The sequence below is a fragment of the Chiloscyllium plagiosum genome, chromosome 6 (assembly GCF_004010195.1).
Source record: "Chiloscyllium plagiosum isolate BGI_BamShark_2017 chromosome 6, ASM401019v2, whole genome shotgun sequence".
In the NCBI taxonomy this organism is placed as follows: domain Eukaryota; kingdom Metazoa; phylum Chordata; class Chondrichthyes; order Orectolobiformes; family Hemiscylliidae; genus Chiloscyllium; species Chiloscyllium plagiosum.
In genome coordinates, this window is record NC_057715.1 from 488,125 (window position 1) to 510,273 (window position 22,149).

At 39.7% G+C, this 22,149-nt stretch overlaps 1 protein-coding gene across 2 annotated transcripts in view; it reads left to right on the forward strand.

Moving 5' to 3' along the window:
* Window positions 1-22,149, forward strand: part of yap1 (Yes1 associated transcriptional regulator) — a 131,148-nt gene that overhangs the window by 98,702 nt on the left and 10,297 nt on the right. The window contains exon 3 of one of the 2 annotated variants that reach the window (XM_043691120.1): window positions 695-808. The exons of the other annotated variant lie outside the window; for it this stretch is intronic. Within the exon in view, the coding sequence (XP_043547055.1) occupies window positions 695-808 (114 nt within the window). The remainder of the gene's footprint in view (window positions 1-694; window positions 809-22,149) is intronic. 2 annotated transcript variants of the gene reach the window in all.

Consider the following 22,149-nt stretch of genomic DNA (forward strand, 5'->3'; position numbering starts at 1 on the left):
CCTCTGCAGTCTCAGTCACTTAAACACAGAGGGAGGGCATTTAATGGGTTCGCAACTTCCTCACTGACCAGAACAGTTATGGGTCACCAATTCCTTTTGTAGGTTCTTTGTTTTCTCATTCTCTGACTCCTTCCCAAGTTGTGATGAGTCCACCATTTGGTGTCTTGTCAAATAACGCAGCTAAGTTGATATTTCCCTATGTAGGAGAATCAAAGGAGAGATAACATCTCTACTTGCACAATATGTTATTGTATTGTGCTTATTGAAAGGACAAGATTTGACAGAGGGCTTAAGCCATCAGTTTCTTCCTCCACTTTTAAAAAAAACTGTGGGGAAATGAGCAGTTATTACACTTCCTCAGTGTTCCTTTGTGGAGTAACTGGGGATATATTTGAATCTGTTCTTCCAGTCCCCTGGGGCTCATTCACTGGCTGCATCTGAATTGAATATTGCAAGTCTCAAAACTGTATAAAAATTAATTCCAGCAAGATTACGCTTTAGTAATTTGCCCTATACAGTTACAGGCAAGGGCTTTGCATAAATACGCAAGTTAAAAGATTTAGTTTTTTTTAAATGTCAAAACAAATTTATACTTATTCTTTTTCAGTATTGTTTTCTGATAGTCATGTAACTGTTGAGCTTGCAATATTTCACTTTTAGCAGCCCACCATAAATTCCTTTACTTTTTGTTCAGGCCCACTTCCCGATGGCTGGGAGCAAGGCATTACCCCTGATGGGGAGATTTACTACATAAACCACAAAAACAAGACCACCTCTTGGTTGGACCCAAGGCTTGATCCTCGTTATGGTAAGTGAGCCTTTGTTGCAGGTAATGCTTGACTTGTTTTTTAGCTGTCCAGCCAAACTTTGTAGTATTCCTTGTGGAAATTTTTTAACTTGAGCAGCTTGCTGTGTGTTGTTGTGTTAGTCTCCGACTGGCGACTGGCGGGAGCTAAATCAAAACAGTGTGCAGATCACTGAGCAGGTCAGGCTGGGGGGACAGAAACTCTTTGAAGTTTAACAAGTGTTGACCTAGGACCATTATGGCTTCCAAACTGAAGATTAGCTTTAACTCTTCCTTTGCCACAAGTATTAAGTTTGTAATAACACGTGTGTTTTTCATTTCATTAATTTGTCATACCTTTCCTGTATAAGTTAATAAATATTGCAAAAGAATGAATACATATTCTAGGTTTAATTCTTGGCAGTTGTTTGGCTTCTTTGATTCCCAAATTATCAATAGTGTTTAATGTCTGTTCAATTGCATGTCCCTTCAGAGGCAGTAACTATAAGAACTGTTGGAATATTGTAGAAAATTATCTTCCTGAAATGAGGTTGGTTAGCTGTTGAAGTGCATTTGTTTGCTTTAGAGAACTGTTTACAGCACCTTTATGTGCTCATGCGGATTTTTGTCCTGCTTTCCCTGTGTGGGCCCACCGTTTGCAAGTCTGCACATAGCATTGCCAAAGTATCCCAGACAGGCTTAAGTGTGTGCCAGGACTTTCTTTGCGGTCAGGCACTTAATCTCTTCCAGGCCTTTTGAGTCAAAGAGCTCAAGTGTAACTGAAGGCAAAGCAAGGTTGGGGGTGGGGGCTTGCATGTGTGCTGATGCAGACTAGATCTAAAACAAAGCTAAATAGAGACAAGCTGTTAGTTGTATTGAACTTAAAAGAGTTTTCCTCTTGCATGTGAGGTCAGGGCCATTATATTGTGGTTTTCGTTTATTTTGTTCTGCAAGCCAAGAACATTTTAAGTTGTTAACCTTCATTGGCAGCTTGAGTGCACATTGTACAACCAGAATGGGTTTTTTTTGTATCGTTGGGTTTGTTTTTACTGATCCATAGTTACTAGGTGTCGTTTATAATGGCCAGAATTGGGTGAAATATATACTGTGGTTCTGGAGGAACACTGTTTGCACGCAGTCCTACAAAACTGATAAAATATTGATCCTCTTTTTAATGCTCTTGTTGACTGTTATTGGAAGCAACATATTGTTTTTCTAACACAATTAAAGCAGGATGACAGGATATGAAGTAGCCCACCATATTGAATGTGGAATATTGAATAGGAAAGCAGTGATTCTGTGACAGCGCAGATCTGATCATAGAATTCCTACAATCTGGAAGCAGGCCATTCAGCCTATTGAGTCCATGCCGATGCTCCAAAGAGCATCCCACCCAAACCCAACCCCCTATTCTAGCCCTGTTATCCTTCATTTCCCATGACTAACCCACTTAGCTTGCACATCTGGTGAAATGTATCGCAATTTCCTAAATTTAGGAATCAAACTATAAAGTTTCTGCTTTGGATGCAGATGTCTTATAATTCTCATTGAAAACCTGCCCCATAATACAAACTTCATCTGGTTTCTGCTTAAATGGGCCATATCGTCAAATGCAAAACCAGCCTGGATTTTGTGTAACTGGATATTGTATTTTTAAAAAATTAACTTTAAATTTTTTAACTTCATATCCTTAAACTGAAACATTGTGATCACTGTGCCACCGTGCTGCCCCGAAAGTGATAGAGGGTAGTGCATCGACATTTTTTGACACTACAAATGCAAGATGTAAGGAGGAAATAAGGAGGTTGCCGAGGGATATAAACATGTTAAGTGAGGGGAAACATTGTCAGATTTTACAACCATGGAAACAAAACCAACTGCGTACTTGTTTCTGTTACTTATTAATCCCAGTGAGAAACAAAACATTAGTTTTTTTTAACTTGTACACCATTGTATTTGCAAAAGATGAAATATGAGGTAACAATATAACTGAAGCATTCATGGGAAGAAAGTGGAATATGTAGTGTTATTTAAATGGAATGCTTCTGTGCAATTGTTAGCTGTAGTTTTTTTTATTGGAATGAGAAAAGTACTTCAAACCTTCTGACTGCTCTTACAGATTTGCAAGCTAAATGGTTAGTTTTAAGAGATGTGCAGGTCAGGTGGATTGGCTATGCTAAATTGCCCATTGTGCCCAGGGATGTGCAGACTTGGTGGATTAGCCATGGGAGGTGCAGGGCACAAGGGTAGGGTAAGGAATGGGATGCTGTTTGGAGGGTCGGTGTGGATTTGATGGGCCAAATGGCTTGCTTCCACATTGTAGGGATTCTATTCTATGAAATGATTGTCATAGACTCAGAGTTATATAGTATGGAGACAGAACCTTCCGTCTAGCTCCTCCATGCCAACCAAATATTATAAATTAATCTAGCCCCATTTGCCAGCCCTTGTCTTGTATCCCTCCTAAACCCTTCCTATTTGTATACCCATCCTGAGGCTTTTTAAATGCTGTAATTGTACCGGCCTCCTCCACTTCCTCTAGCAGCTCATTTCATACATGCACCACCTTCTGTGCAAAAAAGTCTCCACTTAGGTGCCTTTTAAATCTTTCTGTTCTCGCCCTAAACCTATGTCCTCCAGTTCTGGACACACTTGTTCCAGGTAAAAGATCTTGTCTATTTATCCTATCCATGTACCTCATAATTTTATAAACCTGTATAATTTTATAACCCTCAGCCTGTGCTCCAGGGAAAACAACCCCAGCCTATTCAACCTCTCCCTATAACTTAAACCCTCCAATCCTGACAATATCCTTGTAAATCTTTTCTGAACTCTTTCAAGTTTCACAACATCCTTCCTATAGGAGGAAGACCAGAATTGTGCACATTGGTGAGGCGACTTTTGGAATAATGTCCTATACAGCTGCAACATGACCTCCCAACGCACATAAAACATGCTTTGACCAATAAAGGAAAGCATATCAAATGCTGCCTTTAAAATCCTATCTACCTGCAACTCTACTTTCAAGGAACTATAAACCTGCGATCCAATGTCTCTTTGTTCAATAACACTCAGGACCTTAGCATTAAGTGTATAAGTCCTGTCCTGATTTGCCCTTCCAAAATGCAGCACCTCACATTTTATCTAAATTAAACTCCATCTGCCATTCCTCAGCGCATGCGATCAAGATCCCATTGTACACTGAGGTAACCTTTGCTGTCCACTACACATCCAATTTTGGTGTCATCTGACAGCTTGTGTTGAGTTAATGAGTGAGTTATTTGGTTCCACATCATTGATAAAGCATTATTTAGTTCCAACTATAATGGTTGGTGAATGATCATTCATAGCTACATCTATATCTCCAATGACGATCATATAAGGTGATAGGCCTGGGCCGGAAGGCTCCACTTAAATTGATGGAGTCAGCATCATAACATCTAGCATGCGTCTATCTCTCCTGCTAGATTACATTATTCCTCAGAATATATACTTCCTTTACAATGTTTCATGTTTAAGAATCTAGCACGCAGATATCCTTTGTTTTCAATTACTTTATTGTACAATTCATCGAGAAGGTGCTGTCCTGCTTCCTTAGCATCTTCCTTGTCACATCTATTTTAGCCTCTAAATTAGAAAAACAACAACAAACAATGTGTTTAATGGAGCACTGGTGACATGGCAAAAGATCGTGTGCAATTGTTACTGTAGAGGTCTGCTGGGGTCTTTGCTGTTTGTAGAGTCTTACAGTACGGAAATACACCCTTTGGTCCAGCAAGTCCATGCTGGCTGAAATATCAAACTGTCCCTCCCCCTTCGCCTCCATCATTTCAAGGTCCTAAAGGATTATTTCAAATCTGGCAGGGATTTTCTTGCGCATTCACCCATCTCACTTGCTGCATCTATTGTTCTTTATGTGGTCTCTACATTGGGGAGACTGAGCACCAACTTGGGGAGTGGTTCAGGGAACATTCTGCTGTGCACACACCAAACAACCCCACCACCCTGAGGCCAACCACTTCAACTATCCCTCCCACACCCTGAAGGACGTGCAAGTCCTAGGCTGCCACCACTGCCAGATTGAAGCCACCTGCCAACTGGAGGAAGAACGCTTCATCTTCCACCTTGGGACCCTCCAACCACAAGGCATCAACACTGACTTCACCAATTTCAAACTCTCCCCACCTCATCCTAGATCCAACCCTCTAACTTGGCAGTGCCCTCTTAACCTGCCTTACCCGTCCATCTTCATTTCCATCTATCCACTCCATCCTCCCCACTGACCTATCACAATCACCTATCACCTGCATCCACCAATCACCATCACTTACCTTCACTCTCCTATTTATCTCTCAGCCCCTTCCCCCTCCACATTCTTGATGAAGGGCTTATGCCCAAAACGTAGACTCTCCTACTCGGATGCTGCCTGACCACCTGTGCTTTTTCCAGCACCACACTTTTTGATTCTGACTCTCCAGCATCTCAGTCCTTTCTGTCTCCTAGTTGGGGAAAGGAAAGGACATAGAATCACAGTGGTGGAGGGGAGTGACTTGTCACTATATATACATGATTTGTCAATGCCTAATCCGGTTGTAGGTATGAAATTCAAGTGTAAGGATTTCAAATGATAGGGAAGTGGCAAACTATATGCAAATATATCTGCATGATATCAAGACTGTTATTAGTCACAAATGACAATTATTTTGGACAAACACAGACCTGAGAGACTAAAGGCAAATAAAGAAGACCTCCAGAATGTACAACATGATATGAAAATATTGGCCAATACCTCAGAGCAACAAAATGTGTGGGCATAATAAGTTAAATAAATAGATTCTGGGATGTGTAACCACAATGACAGACAACGAGATCTGGAGCGGTGACAGTAAATGTATATGTCTTGCTACAATGGCAGAGCATTCTCTAGTACATAAAGTATGTCCATTGGAATTTAGCTCTTGATAATATCAGATTGGTAACAGACTTGTGTACTCTATATTTTTTTGTATTCAAAGCAACTAAAATGAATCAACTGGATCAGCTAAATTTGATCATTCATTCCAGCCCAAAGCTATTAATCCTGTATAGGGTTGTGCTCAAGAGTGCTGTATCTTATGTCTAACAATCCAAATGAGGTTTATTTGATTGGCCAATGGGGGGGGAGACATCACAACCTATGGTCAATAGCAATACAGACCTGTAAATTCCCAGGTCAAAATCCCATTGCCAGTTTGAATGATTTACATAGATACGAAGATAGAATTGGCTAAAGTTAACTGGGAAAGTAGTTTAAACAAGAGGATGGTCATTGTGAATTGTCGCTTGATTTAAGGTTGTCATCTGCTCAGGTTTATAAGCACCTGTGGGTTGTCATGTGACTGAACAGCTGTTTTTGACCACATCTTTAGGCATGTCCCATAAGGTAGTGGAATCCAGAGTGCAGGATTTGCTCTTTTCCTTGTCCCATGTTTCCTGTCCCCAGTGCCCCTGCTGCTCTACCTCATCATTATGGCTTTTGGAGTGAAAGCATAATGGAACTTGTTGGACAAGTTGTCACAATTATGAATGTTTGATAGCGAGTTTCACCACTTATCAATATCACTGCTGAATTTCAAAACAAGTCTGAGTGCCTTTGTAGCATTTTCTTTTGGTTTGCTCCTGGTGTGCTGACAATTTGAGTTAAGAAATCAACCTGATGGGGAGACACATTTCAGCCAACTGGACAAGGTTTCCAGTCCATCGTAGTTGGCTTTGAGAGTTCTGTCTGTAGATCTGGTTTATGGACAGGAGTATTTGTTTGATGGCGTTCCCACTGAATCTGATGAATGTGCTGAAGGTATTGCTGGCAGAATTTCTCTAGCGTTCTTGTGAGTTTTTGATGCACAGTCCAAGTTTCACTGCAGTACAAGAATGTAGTGAGGACAACTGTGTTCACTGGGTCGTTTATTGACATGTGGAGGTCTTTATTTTTAAAACCTGATGTCATGGTTTCGGAGGCTGAACTAGTACACCAGGTCTGATATCAGCTCTTACCAACGATGGTCATTTGAGAGAGGTGGCTGCCAAAGTCTGCAGTGTGCTCAGCATGTTCCAGAACCCCTCTTTCAATATATCTGAGGTGAAATATTTGACAGACTAGCTCTGGGTTGGTGAGCTTTGTTCTGGGAACATTCCAGACTAGCTGAGTCTCTTGTATGCTGAATTAGAGAGTTTGAATGGCTTGCAGATTTGCTGCAGCGTAGCCAATGATGTTTGCATACCATTGGTTCTCTTGGCAGTAGTCTGTTTTAGGTTAGACTGAGATTAGACGTTTCCATTTTAGATATTCAATAACTCACATAGAAGGTAATTGCTCTTTGAGATCAATAACAGTCATTGGATTGTATGTAGTATGGGTGCTACTTCTCAACCCTTGTTTGACATAGTCAGTTTCAGATCTTCCAGGCAAGCAGTGGCAATCATAACATTGTCATAAATATTCCAGGATTATGGACAACCGAATATTTGGCGAGTGATCCATAGAATCTCATGATTTACTGAATCCAAGACTCAGGTTAAATGCAATGGAGTGTACCTGGTGGTGTTCTCCACACTTTTTGTTTGTACTTGTCAGGCAATGTCAGCGATTCCACTTTAAGGACTAAAGACACATTTGTCTTTAGTAGTATTTCCTTAGTCATTGGAAATAGCTGATTCAAGGAAATGCTATTCAGATATTACCTGCTATGGAAAAGAAGGAAGCAGTTCAGTAGTTTGCACAGCATGATTTATCTCCTGTCTTGATGTTTGTTAAGGTTGCTGCATTCCTGAAGTCAGGGCAATGAGAAGGAAGCGTTATTTATCCTCCAAAATCTGGACAAATGTGCATGGACTTTGGTGAGTGTAAACCCACCAATTTCAAACTGGTATACCATCTGGCTACAGGTTCTGGTGATTTTCAACATTTAAATTGGTTGTTGCTGCTCTTGCATTAATGGTTCACCTAGAGATGCCAAGATAAGGTGTCTGAATCGCCTGAAAAATATTATGATTTCAGTTATTGTTGGAAAATATCCTTTGTTGTTGATGGATGGCATTGTCATCCTTGAGAGGAACCATCCTACAGGTGAAGAGGCCTTTGTGGCTTTTTCTTTCTTTGACTACAAAGATAGTAATCTCTCAGGGTGTTGTTCCCTGGCCAGGAGAATATTTGACAACCAATATTGGTGCATATTTTCTCACTGCCCATTTGGATGAGGAGACTGTTCAGTACAGAATCTGCTGTTCAAAGCCATCTCTGAACTTCTAACAGAATTTTGTACTTCTGTCACCTAATGTTCATATTCTTGACTAGGGCCTCAGGAATTAACACCCCTGTTACCATAACCAATTCTTAATCACCATAGGACTTGGCAAGAGGACCCTGTTAGAACCTTGAGCATGACTCTTTCAGGTTCAGACCTTTTGTGTGCTGTAATTTTCTAGGAGACCTAGATGGGTTGGTGGTCAGGTTTTCATCACATGATGAGGAAGAACACTTTTTGTTGTCGCAACCACTTTCTGCCTTCTCAGTTGGTGAGATGTGTGACTCTCTCGTCACCTAAACTACTAGACCACACTTTGGCACCTCCTATTGACCTCTTGGATGGCTGTACCAGGAATAAGGAGCTCCTGACAGCATTGTTCAAGGGATTGCTACAGCAGATAAGCTTTTCCATCATATCACAATGGTGTGGTGCTATTTGTTACAGACATTGCTGCAGAGAGGCATTGATTGTGTTATTTCAAAATTCACTAGATTCTAGGAGTTTCCTTTGAGGGTGGTTAATTCTTTAACAATGAGCAGTGGAGGTTAGGCATAGAGTATATTCACAGCTGAGTCAGACAAATTTTTGATCTACAAGGTAGTCTGCAGTAATGGGTTGCCCGGAGGAAAGTGGAGTTGAAATGCAATCTGATCAGACTGGATTATTGAATGGTGGAGCATGTGTGAGGGACTGAGTGACTTTCTCTTATGTATGTTTTAAAGCACCATCAGGGCAGTTGGTCTTATTGATTAAAGGCCTTTTGAACACAGCCTGGTAATGACAGCAAAAGGAATGTACAGGACAATCAAATGCAATTTTGGTCGATCTATCCTGTCCCAATATCGTCATTTAGTGTCATAAAGATGTACAACCAGAGGACACAGCTTAAAAATACGGGGTAGACCATTTAGGATAGAGATGAGGAGAAACTTCTTCACCCTAAGAGTGGTGGCTGTGTGGAATGCTCTGCCCCAGAGGGCAATGGAGGTCCAGTCTCTGGATTCATTTAAGAAAGAGTTGGATAGAGCTCTCAAGGATTGTGGAATCAGGGGTTATGGAGATAAGGCAGGAAGAGGATACTGATTGAGGATGATCAGCCATGATCATATTGAATGGTGGTGCAGGCTCAAAAGGCAGAATGGCCTATTACCTATTGTCTATAACACTGAAACATATCCTTCAGTCCAACTCATCCATGTCAACCAGATGTCCTAAACTAATTTAATCCCGTTTTCTAGCACTTGGCCCATATTCCTCTAAAACTTTCCTATTCATACACCCATATGCCTATTATTGTACCAGCCTCCTCCACTTCCTCTGGCAGCTCATTCTATACTGGCAACATCCTTGTAAATCTTTTCTGAACTCTTTTAAGTTTCACAACATCCTTCCAATAAGAGGGAGACCAGAATTGCACAAACTATTCCAAAAGTGTCCTAACCAATGTCATGTACAGCTGCAACGTGAACATGACCTCCCAACTCCTGTATTCGATACTCTGACCAATAAAGGAGAGTATGCCAAACGCCGCCTTCACTATCTTATTTACCTGTGACTCCACTCTCCAGGAACTATGAACCTGCAATTCAAGGTCTCTTTGTTCAGCAACACTCCCCAGGATCTTACTGTTAAGTGTATAAGTCCTGCCCTGATTTTCCTTTCCAAAAGGCAGCACCTCACATTATCTAAATTAAACTCCCATCTGCCACTCCTCAGCCCATTGGCCAATCTGATCAAGATCCTGTTATACTCTTAGGTAACCATCTCCTCCAATTTTGGTGTCATCTGCAAACTTACTAACAATTCTCCTATGTCTTTGTCCAAATCATTTATATAAATGATGAAAAGCAGTGGACCAAGCACTGATCCTTGTGGCACACCTTTGGTCACACGCTTCCAGTCTGAAAGACAGCCCTTCACCACCACCCTCTGTCTTTGACCTTCAAGCCACTTCTGTATCCAAATGGTTAGTTCTCCCAGTGTTCCTTGTGATCTGATCTTGCTAACCGGTCTACCATGAGGACCTGTGTTGAATGTCTTAGTGAAATCCATGTTGATCATGTCCACTACTCTGCCCTCATCAATCCTCTTCATTGTTACTTCAAAAAAACGCAATCAAGATTGAGATAGGATTTCCAACACGCAAAGCTACGTTGACTATCCTTAATCAGTCCTTGCCTTTCCAAATACATGTAAATCCTGTCCCTCAGGATTCCCTTCAACAACTTGCCTGCCATCAAAGTCAGGCTTGCTGGTCTACAGATCCTGGCTTTTCCTTCCTACCTTTCTTAAATAGTGGCACCACATCAGCCAACCTTCAGTCTTCTGATACCACACCTGTGACTATTGAAAGTACAAATATTTCAGCAGGGAGCCTGGCAATCATTTCCCTTGCTTCACACAGTTCTAGGGTACACCTGATCAAGTCCTGGGGATTTATCTACCTTTATGCATTTTAAGACATCCAGACACCTCTGTGTAATATGGACATTTTTCAAGATGTCACCATCAATTTCCCCACAACCTTTATCTTCCATGTCCTCCTCCACAGTAAACTGATGCAAAATACTGTCCCATCTCCTGTGGTTCCACACACATTGGCTGCCTTGCTGATCTTTGAGGGACCCTGTTCTCTCCCTAGTTACTCTTTTGTCCTTAATGTATTTATAGAATCCTTTTGGATTCTCCTTATCCCTATTTGCCACAGTTATCTCATGTCTCCTTTGTGCCCTCCTGATTTCCCTCTAAAGTATACTTCTGCCTTTATACTCTTGATCTCTGCTGTGTATACCTGACATATGCTTCTTTTTTCTTGACCAAAACCACAATTTCTCTAGTCATTCAGTATTCCCTACACCTACCAACGTTGCCTTTCACCGTAACAGGCGCATACTGTCTCTGGACTCTGGTTACCCCATTTTTGGAAGGCTTCCCACTTTCCAGCCATCCCTTTTTACCTGTGAGCATCTGCCTCCAGTCAACTTTAGAAAGTTCTTGCCTAATATTGTTAAAATTGGCCCTCCTCCAATTAAGAAGTTTAACTTTTAGATCTGGTCTATCCTTTTCCGTCACTATTTTAAAACTAATAGAACTATGGTCACTGGCCCCAAAGTGCTCCCCCACTGACACCTCAGTCACCTGCCCTGCTTTATTTCCCAAGAGTAGGTCAAGTTTTGCATCTTCTCCAGTAGGTGCATTCACATACTGAATCAGAAAATTTTCTTGTACACACTTAACAAATTCTTCTCTATCTAAACCCTTAACACCATGGCAGTCTCAGACTGTTTGGAAAGTTAAAATCCCCTACCATAACCACCTCCTCTTCTTACAGATAAATGAGATACATTTGTACGGAGATCTCAGTTTCCTGCTGACTATTGTGGAGGGGAGGAATCTGTATTACAATCCAAATAACATGATCATCCCTTTCTTATTTCTTACTTGCACCCAAATAATTCCCTAGACATATTCCCAGGGATATCTGCCCGAAGTACAGCCATAATGTTATCTCTCATCAAAACGTCAGCTCCCTTCCTCTCTTTACCCCCCCCCATCCTTCCTATAGCATGTGTATCCTGGAATATTAAGCTGCCAGTCCTGTCCATCCCTGAGCCACATCTCTCTAATTGCATGTTCCTAACCATGCCCTGAGTTCGTCTGCATTGCCTGATAGACCCCTTGCATTGCAATCAATGCAGTTTCAGTCCTACCTTGTTCTCTGCTTTGCTTTGTTCCTGCCTGCCCTGACTATTTGACTTGCTACTTTTCCCAACCGTACCAGTCTCAGACTGATCTCTTACCTCACCATCTCCCTGGGTCCCCCCTCCCCCAGTGTTTTTTGTTTGAGGAATATGGTGCCACCAGCAAGACCAACATTTGCCCATCCCTAATTGCCCTGGAACTTGGTTGTTTGGCCATTTCAAAAGGTAATGAGGAATCAACCGTATTGCTGTGGATCTGAAGTCACATGTAGGCCAGACAAGGATATTAGGGAGCCTGATTCTGTGTTTTACAACAGTTAAGTGGTTACATGATTATTTTTAGCTTAAGTAAAAATATAGAATTGAAAGTTAATTTGAATACCACCATCTGCCATAATGGGGTTAATCTGTTTACTCAGATTACCCTGGGCATCTGAATTACTAGTCCAGTCACATTACCACTGCTTCCCCACCACATTGAAGTCAAATAGGCGCATTTCTATTTGACTGACTAGATACCTTAGCAACTTTGGCAGTCCAGTTTTAACTTCCAAAACTATTTTTTGCTCTCATTGCCCAATACGTCGATTGTTGAAATAATATTTTAATCAGTAAACATCGACCAAAGGTTAGTTACAATGTTAAATGCACCATAATCTCCATGAGTCACAGAGGCTGTGTCATAGAAAAATCAAAATTTGGGAATGAGTTAACATAGTCAAGTCAGTCTAATAACCTCAGTAGAAATGCCAGGCAAGTGCAATTGTGGCTTTCTCTGTAGACTGAAGAGGGAAAGTTAATTGGTCGTGTTCACGCTGTTAAACTTCAATCAATTCTTCTCAATTGACATTTGAGTGTCGAAGCAGCCCACTCAGTTCCTCATGCAGTTCCTTATTCTGCCTTTTAATTTGATCATTGTTCAATGCTCTCATTATTCTAGATGTGACCATGTATGGCAATTTGTTTTTAAGAGCCACAATTTTTTTCATGTCTGTTCACAGCATGTGGATGCTGCTGACTGGGGCAGCACTTGGTCCCATTCTAGAGGGCATTTAAAAGTCGACCACAGTGTTTAATAATTGGTTTTGCACCATTAAAGTCCAGTTAAGTCAAAAGAGACACTGACCTAAAAGTTTTTAATAAATTCATTTGAGTATACTCCTAGTTCATCATCAACATTCTACAAACTTAAGGCCATGCAAAACTGCACACATCTTCACTTGGGGGAACAGTATGTCCTCCATTACTATGTGCTCACTGACCTACATTGGTTTCCAATCAAGTAATTTCTTGATCTTTAAAATCCCAATTGAAATCTCTGCTTGGCTAAGTCCTTCCTGATGTCTGCAGATCACCAAACTAACACTTCTTCAAACTTGAACTTCTCTCATTCTGGCCACTGAAACATTCACCACTGATAACTGTACCTTATGGTATTTATCCCCTGTTTTTTTTGGCTAACTTCCCAAAATCTCCATGTGTCACCACTTTTCTTCCTTCAAGACACTGCATTAAACTATCTCTTTGACCAAGCATGGCTCACCTAATTTAATATTTTCTCATGCAGTTCAATGCTGTACTTTGTTTTACTTTACTGAACTTTGGGATGTTTTATTAAATTAATGCTGTGATATAATGTTTTGTAGCTGCTGGCCCAATTACAGTAGTAATTTAAAATCTGGCATTTGTAGATCTTTACTAACAATGTTTGAAGTGATTGGGAGCTAAGGTGGGTGGAGGGATAGATTTAGGATACAGATCAGTCATTTGAAAAGTTTATTCTTATTTCACTAAAATCTTTCTATTGTCTTATTGATGTTTTTCTTTTATTTTCTGGCCACTCTGTCTACTGACTAGAAAACCAGATGTAATTGTACAAAAATAGTTATTAAGCTGTGCATCAAAGTGAACTTGTTTGAATCAGAAATCTCACCAATATGTTAACCTATACATTTCCCTGTGTCAAATATTTGTCTTGGGGTGTGATGCTTTCTGTTCTTTGCAGAATTATGCAAGTCTGACAATAACTCTTTGAGAAACTCCTGGTTTTGTAATGAACCTGAATCTGGTTTCAATCTATAATTTGGACTTCACACATTCCACTGTGCAACATATTGTGCAATGACGAAGTTCTTGTAATGTCCTGTGCTGTTTGGTTCATTTTGTATCGGAGGAAAAAACTCTGCTATGAGATGAGTAAAACATTGCAATACATCTAAATGGCTTTTCAGAGATTGGAATAAAATGAACCTTGCTGTGATGAAGAACTTTGGCTGTTTTTTAAAAGTAGACTTATTTAATGGTGCTGCTTCAGGACTTTGATCACCACAGTGGCATCCTTTGTTATATAGGCTTAAGCTTTGTAAGGCTTGACAATGATTATTTTGTGTTACATTGATGAGACAGTCCAAAATAATCACCCTGTCACAAAACGAAGGGAAGCTATATGAATGTAGGCAAACAAAAGGAGTAATGCTGTAGGTGAAGCAGCCAGTGGTTATTCGGGTGGTTTGTATGATCCTACAGAGCTGGAGATAACGGCCGTTTAATCATCATTTTGTGATGGAACAGTTGGGAGCTGTGACTAACTAATGATGAGATCTGAACTATTTCAATTACAAGGAATAAGATATGTATTTTGAGAGTAGATTCTGGTAGAGTTAACTCCTAAAAAGACTTGTCTTGTTGCAGCTCAGATGGCTTGGACACAATGTCTGGTTCTCTTGTAGGTCAGACATGTCATACTTTCTGGCTGGAATGTGTTACTTGATCCTGCTGGCTGCAGAACAATTCAGTAATCTTTAAATGTGTAATTTAATGCAATCGTAATAAAGTGGGCCACAAGGTTCAGACAGGATGCTTGAAAAAACATACTGCTTTCAAAGAAATCTTTTTTGTTTGCAGTACTGGGATGGGACAACATCTGCTTGTAAAACTGAATTCAAAAGAGGAAAGAGGGTGAGGCCATGCATGGTTTTCAAGAATGAGAAAATCAAGCTGATTGTGTACCATTTGTCACTGGAATCAACAGCAATGGATGTTGAATCCTTATGTTGAATGAGCTATCTGGACAATCTGTCATGATGAGGATAGACCTTTGCCACCATTTGCCTTTCTTTTATTGGAAAGCCAACTTGGTCTGGTGTGGTGGAGGAAAACCATAATATGATATAACAAGAGTTTCTTGTCTTAAAAAAATATATAATTTACTGAAACAAAAGAAAATGCTGGAGGAACTCAATAGGTCTGGCAGCATTTGTGAGAGAAAGAGCTAACATTTCGCATCTGGTGATGATTCTCAATTCTGATGGAGAGTCACTGGACTCAATGTTAACTCTGCTTTCTCTCTGCAGATGCTGCCAGACCTGATGAATTACTCCAGCAATTTCTATTTTGTCAGATCTCCAGCATCCACAGTTCTTGGTTTTATTTTAATATAGTTTATTGCATGATTGCAATCAGGTACAAGTTACATTGATATGATACATATTGGTAGAAAGATTGAGGCAGATCTGGGTGGTGAACTCCATTAAGAATCAGAGCTGTTTTCCCACCTGAGACCACACAATGACATCAAACCATATGGTGTACAACACAGTTAAGAATTAGTGCTCTGCCTTCAAGCTGAAAACCATACGCATCATTTTTTTTTCCCCCACAAACTTTCTTCTCTCAAAATTTATATATCCATCTATATATTTACATTTATCACAACCCCACCTTCGCAGAAGTCTCTGACTTTACAAACTTTAGCCTGGTTGTTTTGGTTCTTTGAGTAGATTTTCTTCCAACTTGAAGAAGTGGTAAGGTTTTGACATGAGGACTGTTGACCTCAATTCAGTTCTGAAAGTGTAAGGCTGTGAAGTCTGTTCATGCTGAAGGACCATTTATTTCTTCATGGCCTTCAGGGAAGAAGTCTTCCCTGCTGAAACAACTTTATTTCCTTGTTTGGAACGCTGTTCGTCTCATGAATCTCCTAAGTAGAGAATGACTGCCTTATTGAAACAGGCCATTTTTCAGTTTGCCAGAATCTTGACTTTTGATTCTGGCAGTGTTGTCTTGTCTGTAACCTGACTCTGACTGAACCTGGTAGTTTTGCTTTGGTCATGCCCAGAATCACTGAATCTCTTCGATCTGTTCAGGGTGATTTTTATTCTCAATTTACTGATAAATTTGTGATAAACCTTATAGACTCTACTTCAGCTTGTTGATTAGGTCTGATGCTGGCGTTTGCACCTGCAGTTACTTCATTGATGGAAACAATGTTCACCTCTTGAATTGTTCTACTTGAGGATTGCTGTTTGTTTGATGTGAGATCTGTCACTGATTCTGATGATCCTTCCATGAGGGATAGAAAAGGAAATGTTCCATTTGAACTTGTGCATTTTAATCATCTGATGTCTGGTTCACATCTGCAGTGACTGTTTGTTCACTAGGTTCTGTTCTGTAGTCTGAACAGCTACAGTTAAAGATTTGATCAATGAGCGCAAGTGAATTGTATTACTCTTTTTCTCTTCAGTTGCATCACCGAACAAACTTTCTATCTTATTAGAGACCACGTTTGTTTGTTCTTCTGGATCTATAATCTTCTGGATGTATAAACTTAAAGTTGACTGATATGTAGCTGAAATATCAGTAGAATTTTAAGACTTGGGGAAAAATTGAGAGCTGCAAATTTTTAGATTTGCCTGACAATATTGTTTTTCACAATGATGAAAGAGCTCATTTGAGATAGATGTTGAAATCAGGGAATTCTGTTGGTTGACCGCCTCTGGTTGAGCTGAAGTTTAATACAAAGCAATGAGTGCAAGGGCAGCAGAAACATTCAAACTCTGTGGACTGAAAGCATCCATCTTTTTCTCCTCTCCCTCCATGTGGGGAGACATTATAAAATGGAGCGCAGTCAGAAATGCAAGCAGTTTCTGACACTGTTGAGTTCAATATTGAGACCTTGAAGTTAATAAAGTGTCTAAGCAGAAATGTGGTGTTCCTCCAGCATGCATTTCGCTTCTTTTTTTGGATGGAAGGTCTGGGTGTGTGTGTGTGTGTGTATACATGTGTAGGTAGGGGAGAGGGGAGTGGGAGATAGTGATGAGAAGAAAGGAGGTCATGTCAGAGGCAGCTCAGTGGAAATGCCCTCATCTGGACCAATGTGCGGGGACAGAAACTGGGAGACTGGAATGGAATCTTTGCAGCAAGCAGTGCAAAGAGGTGGTGAAGTTGATGTAACTGTGGAAGTTAATGGGCTTCAGTGGAAAATTGCAGCAGGCAGAGGGCAGAAATGTTAGCCTGAGAGCTAGGGGTTTTATTGAAATGCAAGTGACTGGAAGGTGCAATATTTATAATATTTATATATCTTTCAAGAATCAACATTCTGTTTAATTTCAGGCCCTAAGATGTATGCCCATTCATTTGGTTACTTCCACAACCATTATTGTGTCTTTGTATTGATTATTATGCAATTCTAAATTCCAAGTAATTCTCAATATTTTGGTTTCTATTTGCATAAACTATTTTAAACCACCTTAGATTATGTGCTCTGTTATATTTCAAATGACGTAATAATTTCATTATACACAATTGATGGCAATCAACAAAATAAAAGTAGCTAAACTTCTGGATTAGCAACTTGCATCAATTTATTTTATCAATTTCAATAATGTCCTGATTTAAATAGAAGCTACAGCAAAGTCTCAACATGTTACTTCAAACCAACTTGGCACCTTAAAAATGTGAAATGTTAGCAAAGTCCTGCAATGTCCACAATTGACCACAATATTCCAGCTGGGTTGTCGTCAATGCTTCATAAGGGTTTAGCATGACTGCGTTCCTTTTATACACTCATTACCTATATTTGAATAAAACCAAGAGTCATTTTGTTAAATGTCTTTCTCTAATTGTCCTGCCAGTGTCCAAACTTTGTGTGTGCAGTCTTTAGGTTTTTCTGTCCCTGTACTCCCTTTAAAATTGTAGAACTTTATAAATAAAAAACCCCAAAAGAACTGCAGATGTTGGAAATCAGAAACACAATCAGGAACTGCTGGTAAACCTCAGCAGGTCTGGCAGAATCTGTGGAGAGAAAGAAGAGTTAACATTTCTGCCTCTGCTCATTCCAAAAACGAGGCTTGTCCATGTCACATTTTCACAGTCATATTTCTACCTATTTCACTGAAATCTTTCTGTCCTCCTGAAGTTTGTTCCTGGTTTTTTTTCCTCTCTTTCGTAATTTCAGAATGTACTGTTGTCTGTAAATTTAAAATTATGCCTTTTGTCCCTATGCCCAGGCCATTACTACATATCAAAGAGGGCAGTGGCTGTCATGTCAGTGCTTTGAGTAACACCACTGGACTGAGGAAAAACAATTCACTGAGTTATACAGCATGGAAACAGCCTTTTTGGTCCAACTTGTACGCACTGACCACACATCCCAATCTGATCTAGTCCATTTGCCAGCATTTGGTCCATATCCCTCTAAACCCTACCTATTCATGTACTCATCCAGATGCCTTTTTAAATGAAGTAATTGTACCATCCTCGACCATTTCCTCTGGCAGCTCGTTCCATACATTTACCACCCTCTGCATGAAAATGCCACTTCAATCTTTATTAAATCTTTTCCCTCTCTCACCTTAATCCTATATCTCTAGTTTTGGAAACCACCAACCTCTCTCTTTCCCCCCCCCCCCCCAAAAAAAAGACCTTGGCTCCCTATCCATGCCCTTCATGATTTTATAAATCTCTAAGGTCACACCTCAGTCTCTGATGCTCCAGTGAAAAAAAGTCCCAGCCTATTCCGCCCCTCCCTACAACTCAAAACCTTGAAACCTTGCAACATCCTTGTTTTTTTTTTTTTGCACCTTCTCAAGTTTAACAACCTCCTTTCTTTAAAAGAAATGACAACCTGAATTGCACACAATATTCTAAAAGTAGCCTCCCCAATGTCAATCTCAGCATCCTGTCCTTTACACATGTTGCATTCATACAGTCCTTTGATCAAATTTGCTAACCCACCTCTGCAATGATATATGTGAATGTATGTATTAACCATATTACTCTTAAGCTTACTTGCCTTTCACTCACTGTCTTTGTATATTGCCACCTCGAAATTGAATTGTTGAGACTAATTTTTCAGGAAAAATTGAAGGGTTAACTTACATGTGTAGAATATTTTCATGAGGGTGATAATTTAAGCTTAATTTGGACCTCCAAATGAAACATAATCTTGAAATCCAAAAAATGAATGTCAGTACATCACTGAATTCAGGGAGTTATAAATTTGCTTTCAGCAGTCATTATTTTCTTTGTCTGTTGGCATCCATTGTGTTTTTTGTTTTGAATAGCCATTGGAGAGCAAAATAAAAATCAACAGTCAGCAGAAATCATACACATTCTATATGATTCATGAAATCTCTGAGCAATGTCCTCTCACTCATTCTAAAGTACTGGTGTTCCTGTTCCAGATTTCAACTTTGATTGTGTAGTCTGTATGACCACGCTTGTGAATTGATTGTAGCAACTTTATTTGGATCGGAAAATAAAATCAAATATGATAATCAACATTTTGAATTCAAGAAAGGAGAAAATATTTAGAATAAATATTTCTAAAAGCTTTTTATATTTGATGTATTGTCACGCATACCTAAGTACAGCGAAAAGCTTTGTTTATGAGCAGTACGGGCAAGTCATTAGACGTACAAATTATAGGGTGAAAAAAATCTAGATAGAGCCATATAAGTTGCATTACACAGGGCATGTGCTAGGCAAGATCAACATTAGCAAGATCAGCATTATTTGAGGCTCGAGAGTCCATTCATCAGTCTAATAATGGCAAGGAAGAAGTTGTTTTTGAATCAGCTGGTGCGTGTGTCCAAGCTTCTGTATCTTCTGCCTGATGGAAGAGGTTGTAGGAGAGCATTGTTGGGATGGGATGGGTCTTTGATGTTAGCAGCCTTCCCGTGGCAACAGGCCATGTAAATGGAGTCCATGGTTGGAAGGTTGGCTTCTGTAATGGTCTGGTCTGTGCGCACAACCTTTTTCATTTTGTTCCTTTTGATTGTGTATTTTTATAGTCAGAAATGTACAGCACAGAAACAGACTCTTCGGTCCAACATGTTCATGCCAACCAGATATTCTAAATGAATCCAGTCCCATTTGCCAACACTTCGCCCATATCCCTCTAACCCCTTCCTGTTCTATAGTTTCTTCCGTCCTGGGCAGAGCAATTCTGATTCTCTATCAGGCTATGGCCTGTTGACACAAAGCTGAAATGTCCTGTAAAAATAACTGAAAAGTTTATCTCCGCTATCTAGCATTTATTTATTAAGATAATAGGCCATCCATTTCTAAAATAAAACCAGAAAGTAATGGAAATATTCTGATCAAGCAACATTTGTGCAGAGAGAAACAGAATTAAGAGTTCTGGTTGATGGCTTCTTTCTGTCGGAACTGGAAGCTATTAGGAAGCGGGAGGCCGGAAGGAAAAGGTAAGTTCTGAGATTATGGGAAGGCTAGAGAGAATAAATGTCAGAAAGAGATGGAAACGGAGCAATTAGAGAAACAGAAGATTGATTTGAAGGGCTAAATGGGAATAGCGGGATTGTTACCAACAATGGTTGTCAATTTAAAGAAAGGAGTGGATTTGATCTGAAATCTGCAAAACTGACAAAAACTTCTTTGTGAATCAAAACAAAGATAGATTAAACTAACATAAACCACTTGGAGAATAAACATGAGAAAATAGTTATAAGGGAACAAGGAAATGGCAGAGAAGTTAAACAGATATTTTGCATCCATCTTTACAGTGGAAGAGGCTTCAAACATCCCAGTATTACTGAAAAATATGGAGGGAGGGGAAGCTGGAGAAGGAACTAGGTACTCTCACCTTCATTGGAAAAGTAGTATTATACAAACTAATGGGGCTAAAGGCAAATAAGTCCCCTGGCCCTGATGGCTTGCATTCTCGGATGCTAAAAGAAGCAGCTACAGAGATAGTGGATGCATTGGTTATAATTTTGCAAACATTCTTAGATTCCAGAGAGCAAAATCTGCCAATATAACAGCCCCCTTCATAAAGGGAAGGAGGCAAAAAGCTGTAACTGTAGGCCAATTTAATATCCATTCTTGGAAATGAATTGGATTCAAGCATTAAGAAGTAACCGAACAACTGGAAAATCCATAATCTAATCAAGTAGAGTCAGTATGGCTCATGAAACAGAGATCATGTTTGATTGATTTATTTGCTCTTTTCAGAAGCCAGGTGGATAGAAGGGAGCTAGTAAATGTGTTGTCTGAATTCCAGAACATATTCAACAATGTACCTCACAAAGGTTTAAGTCATAAGATAACAGCTAGAAAATCTGAGAATACCAAGCAACTTTAAAAAGAGAAGAGTGTTGATTGGTTGGGTAATAGTTGGCATGAGGATGCGGCAGGACAGTTAATCCTAGTTAAGTGACACCAGGTTGACAACAATGATTAGTCAGGGCACGGCCATGGGTTTACAGCAGAACATTGCCTTAATAGTGAATATATGTATCTCCAGCCAAGTACAAATGAACTGCATGAGGAGTCCAACTGACAGCCTGGCACTACAATCAGTTCCAATGGTATTTTCCAATGGTTTAATCAAATAGACCATCTTGTGCTGTATAATTTTTAGTTTCTTTCTCAAGTTTTGCTTTTGCATTGCAGTACTGGGGAGTGCAAAATAAAATACTGTGGGTTATTCATGTATCTGATTTGGAAATGCAATGGGGAATTTTGAATTAAAATTATATGGGGTTATCATACCTAGAGTTGCAAGGAACTGGATTAATTATTACCTTGTGCAATTTAATGTAAGAAATAGGGTACAAGAGCATTTCTGAACCTGCTGAAAGTTTGTGAAAATACAATGTGTGAAATATGACACAAAAATACAATGAGAAAATTCAGGTTGATTAATCCAACTTCATTCCAGCTTAGCTTTTCTTATTTTAAGAAATAAGTGCAGAGGTGATTGCTGCAGCTGGACAGTCTCTTGAGCTGAATAGAAACTGGCAGTTTCTGAAACCAGACTTCAGATCAAAGAGAGAATGCTGTCTTGGACAGAGAAACTATGTATTAATGTTGCATATCTGTTTGGGAGATAGATAGTTGGCTGCTTGGTTTATGTTTTACCATGCTGATCTAAAAGCAGACATTCAAAGTCTAACAAGTACAGATTTATTTCATATATTTAAAAAAATAATCACAAGAAAAGCAAACAAATATCTGGAACATAAAGTAGGTTAGTTAGTATCCTAAAGTTAGTAGTAGGTGAAATGCCTTCAGTTATAATGGTGAGAGCTGCACCATCTCAAATGACTGAAGTATAAATTTGCAGCAACTACCTCTCCAC